At 26.7% G+C, this 14,939-nt stretch overlaps 1 protein-coding gene across 15 annotated transcripts in view; it reads right to left on the bottom strand.

Annotated features, from left to right (window-relative positions):
- LOC118063802 (uncharacterized) overlaps window positions 1-14,939 on the bottom strand; it is a 76,134-nt gene that overhangs the window by 41,217 nt on the left and 19,978 nt on the right. For 14 of the 15 annotated variants that reach the window (XR_004689981.1, XR_004689980.1, XR_004689978.1 and 11 more), the window contains exons 3-17: window positions 14,441-14,542; window positions 14,232-14,364; window positions 13,850-14,013; window positions 12,717-12,872; window positions 12,496-12,624; window positions 11,575-12,414; window positions 11,296-11,445; window positions 11,071-11,211; window positions 10,797-10,952; window positions 10,578-10,676; window positions 10,193-10,390; window positions 9,637-9,820; window positions 7,910-8,014; window positions 1,778-1,906; window positions 1,561-1,666 (exon numbers count right to left, since the gene is read on the bottom strand). Coding sequence is in view for 4 of the 15 variants with exons in the window: in XM_035077955.1 (XP_034933846.1) it covers window positions 1,561-1,666; window positions 1,778-1,906; window positions 7,910-8,014; window positions 9,637-9,820; window positions 10,193-10,390; window positions 10,578-10,676; window positions 10,797-10,952; window positions 11,071-11,211; window positions 11,296-11,445; window positions 11,575-12,414; window positions 12,496-12,624; window positions 12,717-12,872; window positions 13,850-14,013; window positions 14,232-14,364; window positions 14,441-14,542 (2,792 nt within the window). In the remaining 11 variants the exon portion in view is untranslated. The remainder of the gene's footprint in view (window positions 1-1,560; window positions 1,667-1,777; window positions 1,907-7,909; window positions 8,015-9,636; window positions 9,821-10,192; window positions 10,391-10,577; window positions 10,677-10,796; window positions 10,953-11,070; window positions 11,212-11,295; window positions 11,446-11,574; window positions 12,415-12,495; window positions 12,625-12,716; window positions 12,873-13,849; window positions 14,014-14,231; window positions 14,365-14,440; window positions 14,543-14,939) is intronic. The other variant, XR_004689982.1, reaches the window with a different exon arrangement.

A 14,939-nucleotide genomic window follows, 5' to 3' on the forward strand; every position in this document is an offset into this window, starting at 1 on the left:
TTTTTTTGTTTTTAAATTTAATAAATTCATTACTTTCGAATAAAATTTTTCCGGATATGAAATAAAACATTACTAACTGAGTTATTACAATATATTATATTAATCATTATTTATTATGATTCATATGGCGTTTAAAAGAAAATAATTATTATTTTGTATAGTGAATTAAATGTCGTTTGTATTCAAACTTATTACAATATTGAATCAAGTAATAATATACGATTTTTAAAAAACATATAATTGAATCGCAAAAATCTTTCATTGCAAATATTCCAAATTTCCTTTATTAAACAAATTCAAAATTTATCTTCAAAACGAAATATTTTTTTCAATATACGAAGACAATACTTTGATTTTAATGTTACCTTGGTTGTTTTTTCATTAAGAAGAATCTCTTCTCGCTTCATTAAAAGTACCGTTTAAATATCAACATTTACGAAGAAACAAATTTAAAAAATTTGCCATGAAAAAAATAATTGCTATTAAATTAAAATAATAGATACTTTTCGATGAAAACATATTCTTTAAAGTCATAGATGATAATTTCTGACACGCACATACACACATGTATATATACATAACATCAAAATAAAATCCACGTAAAGAGCTAAAGGAAAGTTCATGCGACGTCAACTACCAGATTGTAACCGACTATTCCCCAACAAAACTACATACTTATACGCTAGTGGTAAAAGACTCAAAGAGTCAAGAGAATAAGTTAGTCAATGAAACGAATACGCAACGACTCAATGAATTCAAAATCACAATGAGATTAAGCGTGGTTGTAGATTACTATACTCATGTAATATAATAAAACTTTATTTGTATTCATAAGATAGACGCTAACTAAAGATTCCCTTGTTAGTAAGGGACTCACAGATTGTTATTCTATTCTCTATAAGTGCAAACTCGGATTTACTGTTATTAGCTATACTTTTATGAATGTATTCTTTATTCTTTACCATTTAATATTATTGTTAGCTTCCTGAGCAACCTAATCATTTTGACGTCATCAATGGAATAATTTAGACACGTTCAATTTATTAAAATATAATCGAATGAAAAAAAAGGAAAATTTTTATATGTATAAAAATATTATGAATCGAGTTTCTAATGAAAATGAATTCTATTGGGTACTTATTTTAACATTTTCTTCATCATGCTTAGTTTTTCAAACACATACATAAGCATAAAAATTTGACAATAATTGTATAGCCATCAATGATATATTTTTTAATACGATGCTAAAATGTAAGTTTGCGAATATTGGTTAGTTAATATGTCAAAAATTTTTCAATAAACAAAATATTTTAAGATGCCAATTATAACACTCGTATTTAACACATTTGCACATTCAAATCGTACTATAATACACATCATTATTATTCCAATGTAATCTAATAACTACAATTACATTGAAAAATACTTTTACTTTTGAAAATGGTTTATTTAACACTAAAAATTATTAAACAGGCTTTTATCAGTTTTAATCTGTTTTTAAATTATTTTTGTGACTTTCCAAAAAAATTTTATTTTTTTGAGTAAAATATAAATACATACCCTACGTGAACTGGATGCCTATTAATATCAATATTATCTGGTTTTAAATTGGCTGCATTTGATCGATAATAACTCTCCTTATTCATCAAATCAGCTACGATAGTTCCTAAATATAATAACAAAAATGGCATTAAGTTAAATTTAGAGCTAACAGAAGAATTCTGTTTAAATTGAAAAAAAATGTGAGACATATTAATAAAATTGAATCAACTCTGACCTCCGGAATGTCGATTGTCTCTCTCATCATCAGTGACATTAACTCTCATTGAATCGTCTCCCATTGACTTCATATCATCAACAGTCATGTAACGATATTGTTGTTGATCGCTGAGCATAGGATCTTCGCCTACAAAAAAAGCATTGTTTAATAAATAAACTGACTTCATTTATTTACTTATACAATAGTGAAAAAAAATGCTGCCATACTTTTTATCCTAATGCTACATCATGACAGTTAAATAATACTTATGAAAAATAAGTAATTGAAACATGTAATCCAAATGACAAAATCACATAAAAATTTGATAATCATTTAATCACAGAAAATATTTTGGACTTTTAAAAAAAAATTTCATTTAATAATAGATACTAGAAAAAAAATATTTCCTTAAAAAGTATTATTAATTCATTAAAAAAAAAATATTTCTGATATAGAATACATGTGTTACATTTTTTTTAAGCTATAATGTTCAAAAAAATTAACAAATTCTATCCACAATGTTCGTATAAACAAACTAACTTATGAAAATTCTTCATCACTTCCTAAACTCACTGATTATATATCAATTTTTTATTTCATTCATGTAAATCATAGGGCTGACAGTTTTACGAAAATAGCCAATTACATCCTCTTTTACCATCTAAATAAGTGATAAAATTCTTACTTCTAAGCAATACTGACGATCAGAATAAATTAACTTTATATTAAAAGATAATGTAATGGACAGAATCAACTTTATGATCCAACCAATAATAATCTTTATCATAGCTGACACTTGAATAATGTATCAATTCATCTTTTTAATGAATAGGTCAAGAATGTAAAGCCGAAGATACTACATTTAACCTATTAATGCGTTCTACCTACGTTCATATTCCTTAATAAAAAATATTACCAAGAATGTTACATTCTTAAAACGGAGTTTTTGTTTTTCGTCACAATTGATTTTTTTATTTACTTCTCCTAATCACTCAAAAAACTGAGTTTTAATATTTTAAGTTTCAGTGAGTAATAAAATAACGTGTAGATACTCTTAAAATACATTATACCTTTATAGCACATACATAATCGTATTTAAGCTTTATAAAAAATGACAATATTTTATTAATTTATCAAGAAGTATTATAAATATTAGTCAAAATTAAGATCGTATGACACTGTTTACTTTTAATAGGTATTATTTTTGAATTAAAATAATTTCTTGACTAAATGATTTATTTATTGTCACATTTGAAAAAAATGTCAAAATGTTTTTAAGTACCATCTATAAATATTTGATGCATATTGTTATTGACCTACATTTTTCCCCTCTCAGTCTTCTATGGAAATAACTTATTAATTAAACTAGTTAACTAACTAATACGAATTTACCCATTTAGATCATAAGAAAAGACTGAAATTAAAATGGTTTTATTCTAATGTTTCTTTCAGAACACACGCTCTTGCAATTAATATTTATTAATATTTTTTTTTTTTCGCTTTAATATCTTACAAAATCGATTGTAATTTTTTAAATAATTAAAAAATTATTGTGATAAGTTTGATGAAAATTCATCGATAAAAAATAAAAATCAATAATTTTCATTTTGCTATGCTTTATTAAAAGTTATGACGTCAAAGATTATCCTGACGATTCACTGTAAATTGAAGTGTGTTAAAAATGAACATACATAAACATGTTTAATATCAACTACAATAAGCAAACTATAAAAATTTTGTAGTTTTTTTATGCATACTGCAGGGTGTGTTAAAATCTATATTTTGTTTATAACATGTTTTTGTGTGTTCATTGTACTACATTTCGATTTGCAGTGTAACCTTTGAAAATTTGATCAACTTATTTGTCCTCAATCACTGCACAACCATAATGATCATGTGTATATTATTTAAACTTTATTCCTATTTTTGAAATAAACATATCTTCTTTATGTGTAATGATACATCGACCACATGATTATTAATGTAATTAATGTTTTGAATATTTTGTTAATTTTTTGTTATTTATTATTTGTTTGTTATAGCAAAAAAAGAAAAAAAAATAAAAATAATTTTTTAAGACATATGGATTTCTTAGAATCTATTTATAAATCTTACTCACACTATGAATAGTTAGTTAAAGTAAAACATCCAAGAAAATAATGATTTAAAGCAAATAAAAATGTTCATATGCCCGTTTATAAGAATAAAATTTTTACTTATTTTGGCTCTCATGAGTTTATCTGGGAAATAATAGAAAAAGTATACCTAATTAATATTTACTAAACAATTTGACTATTATTTGAAGTGTCTGTTAATTTATAATAATTAATGAGTAAACATGTCATTTTGACAGTTTTTACATATATTCGCAATTGCTAATATAGTGGAATATGCAGTTAGTTACATTCAAAAATTTTACTTGACCCAAATGTATTATATGAATACCAATCGCTTCCTTCATTCGTTTTAATGATGACGCGCGCCTTAAAGATCGTGATGTAAACAAATTACATGAGTTTATACATTGTACGCAGGATGTACACTAAATTTAAAGTTAGGTGATTCACGTAATTATTAAATGTAATATTCATGGAAAAAATTACCATTTATATTAATAAAAAAATTTCTAGTTAATTTTCGAATCAACAAAATGATCAAAAATGAGCTCAGTGTAATTTATTTATTGATCAACAAATATGAAATTTATTAAATAGCCATAGTGAAATGATATAAAATGTGCGCTTGCTAGGTAGGCTTAAGAGAAGCACAAATGTAGGATCATTATTTTTAATTACTAAGTATGTCGCTGTTCCTGTTATGAGTACATCCACAACATGGTAATTTCTTAGTCTTCTTCCGAGTTTTTATCAATTTATCCTTGACCATTTTGACTTGAATGTATATTTCAGACGGTTGTATCAATAATTAACACTTTTAGGTATGTTTTTCACCTAATACCAGCACGTCTTCACGTTAATTACTGTAATACAATCAATCGTCCTTATTCCAAAGTGTACCACATTTATGATTGAGCAATATCATACTAAAATATTCAAATTCACACACTTTAAAAATTATTTTTCCTCTTTTTTTCTGTCATTTCAAACAAAATCTTTTTTGAGTTATTTATATTGATATATTACTGGATTATTCTCCTGAGTGTATTTTGCAAATTTTATTTTAACTCAAAACTAGTGGACTGATCTTAATGCCAAGGAACAACGACTGACATCAACGATTGATTCAAGATCAGTGCGCGTTTAGAAACGTGACCTCACATCCATAGAGTACCAATTTTATAATAGCTTCACTCAGATATTTAGTGTTCCCCACTCATATTTTTTTTACTTACAACTACGTAGATTATCATTTTCACGTCATTAAAAAAAGAATAATTTCATTAATTAATATTGTAGTTGAAATACTAGGAATCAAATTAACTACAGATTAATAACATACTCGTCGATTGATCGTAATTATTGTCAAATTAGTTATACATTGGTCATTTAAAAATTAAAACAAAACTTATCAAAATAATGATTAAGTTTTTGCCTCATTAAAAAATATTTTTCAAATTTTTTATTTGACAATTAAATAGAAACATTTTTATGACGAAATATCTTTATTGTCGTCAACTATTATTTAAGGTATAGATATAAGATAATATTCAGTCAATATACATATATATGTAAAATTATATCAATCATTAAAAATAAATTCCATTTATATTAATAATTTATATGCAATTTTTAATATGACTTTTTAAGTGAAATTTCAACAATGGACATTGATCTAATCATTTAGAATCAACCTTGAATTTCAAATAAATTCATTGAATCAACATTTTTTACAGATGTGAGCATAAATATAAACATCAAATTCAATAACTGTATCGTTTTTCCGTAATAAATCATGATTAAAAATAGCTTTAAATGTAATCTTCAATCTAAGTTTTTTGCTGGCCTTGCTCTATTCTCCAAATTCTCCAATGCACATAGATTACTACAAAACAACTACTACTTGTATCGTTTTATTAAATAAACGTATTTCAGTCGACGTTTTAAGTTGGGCATTCAGCCAATTTTCATCGGACTAATATCACCACAAAATAAGAACCATAGAATATGACGATATTGTACGACATAATACTCTAGAAATTATGTAACAAGTATAGATAGTGAGGGAAACACGGGTGCACCATTACCACATGACTATGACATAATTATCTAACTTTATTCACGTTACATTATAATTCTCCTCTGCTCAATTTTTCCTCCAGCACATGCTGCTGTTATGTACGTTGCGCATATTTACTTTAGCTAATCAACTGCAACTTCTTTTCACAATTAAATGTGTTGAAGCTTCTTAACATGCTAATTCAATTAATTGCCAATATAAAAGGTTTTTTTTCTCTGAAAAACAAATATATAAAAGTAACAAAATACTTTTGTTGGCTTCACATTATTGATAAATTATATATCAATTTGGAGAAATAAATAGTTTATCTTCTCAATATGAGGAATATATTTATAATAAAAGTGACAACAAAATAAAACATTTTAACGTATTTTTATGTTCCAAAAAATTAAAAGTCATTTAAGTAGTTATACATGTTTAAATACGTGGAAGAATTTCTTCAAAAAAATAATTCATAAAATTTCATAGACTGATGTTCATTAAAGTGTTGCGATAAAATCACCACATAAAGACAATAGAATTAATTCTATTTAATCTATTTATTTCATTTATATTTCTGTTTACTTTTTATCTTTATTTATTAACAATGAAAAGTTTATTGTTATTGAATGATAACTGAATAATGATAATTTTATTTTATTATGCATGTGCTATAATTACAAATAAGTTCAGTTACTCAGACAGGAATACCCAATTATAGAAAAAAGCAGTACTAAACCAATTGATGACATACAATAGATGACCGTGACAATAAATAGTCGCATTCAATGTACCAATAATAAGTTTACTGTGGCCTATTTTTCAACCTTCATTCGTTCGAACTATTTTTAATAATTTATATTATTTACCATTTATGAAATTTTTTGTTATAAAAAAAAATACAATAGCTGAGCTGAGTTCGATAAAACTTTAGCTATCATATTTTATATAACTGTTCTTTAGAGTGAACATCTTTCGTTAATATGAATAATATAAGAAAACGCCACGGGTAAGATCCAATTCTCAGATCAGAGCATGTCACGAGGTCTAGGCCGAAGCTCCGAAATATATATGATACTTTTCATATGTACATTAGTCCTTACACATCCTCGAAAAGTATTTTCTTTTAAAGAGTTACTGTATGATTACTGTAGCTTGAATTATCTTTTTGTAATATCAATAAAAAAAAAAAAATTATTAAAAAATTTTCCATATTTAAATTAAGATGAAACCTATAGATGTAAAGCCGTTAGCTGAAAATGTAATATAAATAAAAAACATATAATTTTGGATGATTCAATTGTCTTTCCAAAATTTATTAACTATTTCTTATTATCTCATGTGAAAATCTCAATACTTACAAAATCAAAAAAATTTTCAGTAAAAGTAATAAAATATTATGTCTAGAAAAAGACGACAAAATTTGTCTGGTATGTTATAATCTTTTATAGTAAAGGCGATTGATGTAGGGTTTGAACCCATAATCCTCATACAGTTCAAAAATCTTATGCTCAGTATGGTGTAAACAAAATTATCAAACACGAGCATTTGTGTTGATTTTTTTCTTGAACAGGTTCAAAACTTTTTAAAAGTTCACATTTCCAAATTAACGTTGCATAATGTTGAAAATTCAAAATTGAGTATTTATAGTAAACTATGATTGATTTTGAAATAAGTAAAAATAATAAATGCTAACAAATGTGATACTTAAAAGAATGAATTTTTTTCATTTTTTTTTTGTTAATAACAGAGATAAATTGATGACTATTCTAAGAATCGTTGAAAATTCAGAATCTAAAAATGATCTACAGGTATAAGTTGATTTTTATTTCAAATTATCGTTGAAATAAATAAAAGTAGTAAAAATAAGTTGCAAAAAAAGATATTCATGTGTCAATATGTGCATTAAGAAAGGGGAAATATAAACGAAGGTACATCGATAGCGAAATGACACATTTGGTGGCTTTAACTTACGAGTATAAGTCATTTGGCCCTGGTAGTAGGAAGGGAGATACACATGTTGCGCATGAGTCGGTTGTCCATACACATTCATGGCTGCAATGCCGATTTCATCACCACCTACATTATATTATTGAGAAAAAATCTCTCAAAAACCTTATTTTTTCTCATTTTTATTCGAAAATTAATGAGATAAATAATAATATCCATTGTGACGTTAATGATTTTTGTATTAAAAAAAACCTGTACTTTTTTCTCCGTTGATTAATGAAAGCCAGTTTTGAAAAATTTAAGACGTTCTTGAGAATAATATAAATCAAATAAAAATAAACCCAAAAGTATCTATTTTGCATTTTCATTTGACATTTTTCTTTACTGTTAATGTAATGTCATTAAAACTTAGTAATGGAATAATTAATTAACCTTTGATTATATCTGCAGAAAAAAAATTTATCGAAAAAGATTATTTTCCCACAGATATAGCTAAACTATTATTATATAAGATAACAAATTTTAAATATTTAAAAACAAAAAAATCCATCAACACTAAAAAAGTTTCAATATTATTTAAAAATATCACTACAAAAGTTATAGATGAAAAAACGTAAAAAGCTAAAATATTATTTCTGGTACGAAATTAAAATGATTTTAGACTAAATTACTGTCGTAGTGTGATCTTCGAAGAACTATGCACTTATAAATTCTGTAAAACTCAATTCTTAAAGTAGTTTGGTATTGGCAAAATTCACATTTAACTACTCTTTTTTTTAATTTTTCTGAAAGGCCATACTTTTATGACTTGAAAGAAAAAAAGAGATTTTTCTACTACTTTATTTAGGAAATGTAATTTTTTTAATTTATAGAAAAATATATGAACTTTTATAATTGTCCTTGTTCAACTTCACCGGAAATTTATGATTTATATAAAAAATTTGCCCAACTGACCCACAATAAAAAATATCTTAATATAAAGAATAGTGCTTGAAATATATTTGAGATAAATTTCAGCATAATTCACCACATAGTTTTTTAAAATTTATGTTTTAACATTTAATTGTAACTCGGCATCTATCTTTATTTCTTCACCATATTAGCTATGAAAAAATGGCGGCAATACTAATCTAACCAATCTATATAAATGAAAGTTTGTCTTTCATTTCTCATTAACAGCTGCTGCATTCAACTTATAAATTATACTTACAAATCTTATATACATACTATGTAGGAAGTTGTTTATCGATTTAAAAAAAAAAATCAATCCTATTTGACTACCAATCTGTGGATGCCAAACTACCTTAAGTTGTTTTGTTTTTTTGTTAATTATACGAGATTTGATCAACTCAACTAATGTTTTTATCTGTTGAAATTATAAATATACTCTTCATAAAGAACTTTTTTATTTTTAACAATTTCTTCATATTTTGAAAAACTTTGACAAACTTTGAATTGTATGAATGAAATTAAGACCAGTATTGTTATAATAATAGAAAATTTTCAACAATATTGAATTTTTTCCAGTGTATTCCTGCTATTTAAAAGTGTAAATCATATGCACGAAAATAATGAACTATTTAATCAGTTACATTTTATAAATAAAATTACCATATTAAATAAACAATGACTTAGAAATAAAGGTACTTTTTCGATAAAACAACCATAGTTGTTGTTTTCTTTTATAGAAAAAAAAATATAATACGAATAAAAAAAAATTATGCCAAAATATCATGACCCATTTTACTTACCACCTTCATCTTCACTATCACTCATAAACGTTTCCTGCATTGATTCTGGTGCTTGAACTCGATATTTTTCTTCAATAGTCGTTGTTTGTGTCGTCATAATTACTGTTTCTGTTACAACTTTGAGTGTTTCAACGACGCTGATATATCCAAGTTTTTGTGCGATTGCTAAAGCAGTTTGTCCATTCTGAAAAAAAGTATCAAATTTTAACATATCGTTGATTGATGAAAATATTAAATTAAAAAAATTTTATGCTTCATCATTCTTTTAATCATATAAAAATGACATTAACTTAAAAATAAAAATTAAAAATAATTTGAAATGAGGTCACTATCTCAATTCTTTCTCATCAAACTACTTTCAATTAATAAACTTTACATTAATTTCGTCCTTTATACGAAAACACACATAATTATATTTCTGTATTAATTTAATAATTATGTAATTATAAAAAATTAAGGATGGGTTGTTTATGATAAATTTTTTTACAAAATAGTGTTCTTTAATTACAAAGTGAAGCCAACTTATCGATTATTAAAATAGTGACCTTATACTTACGTTAGTTACTGCATTAGGTTTAGCTTTGCTTTCAAGAAGTAAATTAATAACCAGCGAATGGCCTTGTTGTGCAGCTTGATGTAATGGAGTATAGCCAGCTCCTGTACTTGTGTCAACAGCAGCTCCAGCTCTCAATAGAAAACGAACCATTGCAACTTGACCAAAATGACACGCCACGTGCAAGGGTGTGTATCCAGCCTAATTATGTTGCATTAGTTGTAATTTTTAATTTAAAAAAAAAGTTCAAAATGATATTCATTTATAAATTTATGAATAAAAAATTCAATATCAAAAGCTAATAATTGTTTTGATTACTAATAAAATTTCAAATGTTTTTTAACATCAAAATTCAAATTAACATTTGAACACAATGAACAATCGTTACCTTAGTTTTGGCATCAACTTGGGCACCATTTTTTACGAGTATTGTAGCAACATTCATTTTGTCTTCTTGTGCGCATAAATGAAGCGGCGTGAGTCCATTCTGTAAGTTGAATCAGTTTTTTATAATCAATAATTTATTATATAAAATGAATGTATCAATATGACTGATGATATTAATAAATGTTTATTAATTAACAAGATAATCAAATTTTTATTGTACCTTGGCTTTGTGATTTATATCAGCTTTATGTTCAATCAGTAAAGTAGACATATCAGTGTGACCTTCTTGAGCGCTTAAATGGAGTGGTGTAAAGCCTGCTTTCGATTCTGCATTAGCTTTTGCACCATATTCTAATAAAGTTGTAGCAATATCCATCTAAAAAATATACAAAATTATAATTGACGATATATTATTTAATATTTGATTTAACAATTGAGTAAAATATCACCGAATCATTTTGACAGAACATTTTAGTTTTATGCTGCTGAATTACCTGATTTTTACGAGCTGCAATATGAAGGGGTGTATGACCATTTTTAGCCATGGCATGTGGTGATGCGCCTTTATCTAATAATAATAAAGCAACATTTTGATGATCATAATGTGATGCTACGTGAAGAGGAGTAACGCCATTCTATAATTTACGGATATTTAATTAAAGAGAATTTAATTAATTTAACACAAAAATAGTATCATTGAAGATCGGAAATTCATCTACCTTTCCTTGAGCATCAACTGGTGCATTTTTTTGTAATAGTAGTCTCGCAACATTCATATTTCCGTATTTAGCTGCCAAGTGCAAAGGGGTAAAGCCTTTTTTAGTCATTGCATTAAGCGAAGCACCATTTTCTAATAAAACAGATGCCACCTGCAATAAGATTGTGATTGTAAATTTTTAGTAATTTTCTTTTGAATAAAATTTTATTTATCTAAACTATGTATTTAATTAATTTGCGTTATTAAAATATATTTAAGAAATAATATAACTAATATTTACTTCTTCTTGTCCTTCTTTAGCAGCAATATGGAGAGGAGTATATAAATCTTTCGTTGTGGCATTAACATTGGCTCCATGTTGAAGTAAAAGCATGACAATATCAACATTTCCTAATCGAGATGCAACATGAAGCGGCGTTTGTTCTTCTCTAGCTCTAGCATCGACCTGTGCTCCATTTCTCAAAAGTATCCGAATAATATCTGTTTGATTCGCACGTGCAGCAAGATGGAGTGGCGTTTCACCTCTAACAGTTGGAATATCTGGACTAGCTTCATTTTGCAATAAATATATTACGATATTCATGCAACCCATAAAACTAGCAACATGTAGAGGCGTAAGACCTGACTCTGTAGTAGCTTCAATACTAGCCTTATTCTTTAAAAGTAACTCAACAACCTTGGCTCTATTTTTCTTACAAGCTATATGAAGTGGTGTAAAACCGTTTAATGCACGAGCATTTGGATCTGCATTGCGATCAAGTAAAAGCTTAGCAACACGAACATGTCCACAATGAGCTGCTACATGAAGAGCAGTAAGATAATCCACGGTAACTTCATCAACTGGTGCTCGGTGATAAAGTAATATACGAGCAGCATCAACATGATCACCCTGAGATGCCATATGAAGAGGAGCCAAACCGTTTTTTGTTTTTGCACCTATTGGAGCTCCCTTTTCAATAAGAATATCGACTACTTCATGATGTCCAGCTCGTGCTGCACAATGAAGTGGTGTCAAACCATCTCTCGTTTTGGCTGCAATGTTGGCTCCTTTACTCATTAATAAATTTACCATTTTTATTTTTCCCCACTTAGCTGCCACATGCATTGGCGTGATATTATGCTATAATAAATAAAACCATTATATCATTATTTCAACGAATTACATACTAAAAGAATGAAAAAAAATATTCTAACTCCATACTTTAGCAGCAAAGTTAACGTCAGCTCCTTTATCATAAAGCAAAGATGCAATTCGATCATTTCCGTAATGAGCAGCGATATGGAGTGGAGTAAAACCACTTTTTGAAGTTACATCAGGATTGTGATCATTCTGTAAATTATACGGTAATGTACTTATTATTAAAAATATTTCAACTTTGAAAATAACAATAAATTAAATTTTAAAAAATTGGTTAATTATACTTGAAGTAATAAAGCTGCAGCTTTGCAATCATCTTTTTTTGCTGCAATATGAAGTGCTGGTAGCCGTACTTTGCCTCGGGTATCATTCTCTAAAAGCACTGCAACAACTTTATCATGACCTTGCTGCATCGCAACAGCTAATGGAGTAAAACCATCCTAAAAATTATTATTATCAATTGTTTTATAAATTTTTATAAGTTGCAATTTTTACAGCTTCAAGAATATATTAATTATAATTTCATGTTATAATTTTTAAATTAAGTATTACATTTCAAAAATTGAAAAATAACATAGTTAAAAGAGAGCGGTGTAATAAATTCAATTATTTCAAAAACAACTTTCCCTCAAAGTTACACACGACAATATAGGCCGAATATAAATGACGAAGATGATAATTTTTGAAAATACTGTTTCTATGAAACTTATTTATTTCAAAAACACTTAAATTATCAAAAACTGACTATATGAATTTTAAAACAAATTATATTGGTATATTAATTGATTTAATGACACATTAAAAATAACATATGGATAATTAGATTAATAGAAAAGAAACTTAATTTTGAATAATGTATGCAAGTAATAAAAATTGAATAGCAAATATATAAAAAAAGATTCACTTTATGATAAAATTAAATAATTTGAACTGTGATGTTTTTCTATCTTGAAAGACTAAAAACTTGACGTAGCTAAAATAACTTCATTGAAAACAAATGATTTAATGAATTTTATACGCATCATTGATTTTGAAAAAGTAGTTAGCTCTTGATAATTTAAATATTTGAAGTAAAACTATTTTTAAGAATAATCGTTTACGCTCATGAACAAAAATTATTGCCATCGACATTTGGTGTACATTTTTGTATTATCTTGGAAATAAATGGATTACTTTAAGGACATAACAGCGCATGCTTAATGTGTTATCCTAATTAATCAATTAAGCCATTTAATAGTCTTATATCATGTAATGTCGACGTTGCAAATAAAATTTTTAAATTCATAACCATCAAGGATTCTGATGTAAGCAATACGTAAAAAGATAGTACTTCGTCACCCTCATTTATAACTGGGTGCACGAGACATTACTGGCCTTTTAATTTAAAGAGTAGTAAAAGCTTTCAAGAATATGTTACCTCAGTTGCAAGAGTCTGATTTGCATCTTTACTAAGCAAAAATCTAACTACAGAGTCATGATTTTCTTGTGCCGCCATATAGAGTGGGGTAAAACCATTTTGAGATTGTGCGTTAACAGAAGCACCTCGTTGAACGAGCAATTGTACTACTTCCTCCTGACCAGCTAAAATAATACCATTTTTCATTAAATCATTCAAAGTTGTTTACATTCCAATTCATTAGTTGTTCGCTGAATAATTATTATGATTTCTTTCTATTCTTCAGTAGATATAACTTTTTAATAATTATAATTTTATAATAATCTGATAGATAATATAATAGTAAAAGTATTAACAAAAAGAAATTTTTGAAAATTGAATGATAAAATAAAAATATAATTACCAAGTGAAGCTATGTGTAAAGCAGTGTTTCCTTTTTTTGTAGCTGCATCTACAATTGCACCTCGCGTTAATAACTCTCGTACAATCTCCAAGTGGCCATCTTTTGCCGCTAGATGAAGAGCATTTAGTCCGTTCTGGAAAAAAAAAATTGATACTTAAACAGTTAAATTACGTTAGAAAAGAATGATTTAGAAGTTGTATCGTCCTTACAGCATTCGAAGCATTGATATCTACTCCAGATTCCAGAAATTCCAAAACTTTTTCAAGCTGACCAGCACGAGCCGCACGAAGAAACGCAGTACTTGGATCACTCTAAATCCAAATAATTAAAAGTCGTTAAGATAATATCATTACATATATAATTTTTAATAGTAAAAATAAATATTAAATATTTTCGATTATGGGAATTGAAATTTTTGTATTTTATTGGGTTCAAAGATTACGTAGAATGCATGCACGCAGTCCTGCTGTAACCAGCTAGTCGAGTAACTTACAACGTAATCTCTATTTTTAAATCCAACAAACAAATAAAGAAGATTCAAATAAATTTAACCAACACTATGAGACAGGTATTTTAAAAATGGTTAAAGTGATAGTTCATTGTCGATTAAAAAAAAAATCAAATTTATTTGATGTCAAGGGCTCTAGGAAAGTTAGATTTTCTGAATACTTTCTGGATGTGTACACGAAAAAAACTTTTGTAGTAAAA

This window comes from Chelonus insularis, unplaced genomic scaffold, assembly GCF_013357705.1.
Source record: "Chelonus insularis isolate UGA/USDA-ARS -01 unplaced genomic scaffold, ASM1335770v1 contig_148_pilon, whole genome shotgun sequence".
In the NCBI taxonomy this organism is placed as follows: Eukaryota; Metazoa; Arthropoda; class Insecta; order Hymenoptera; family Braconidae; genus Chelonus; species Chelonus insularis.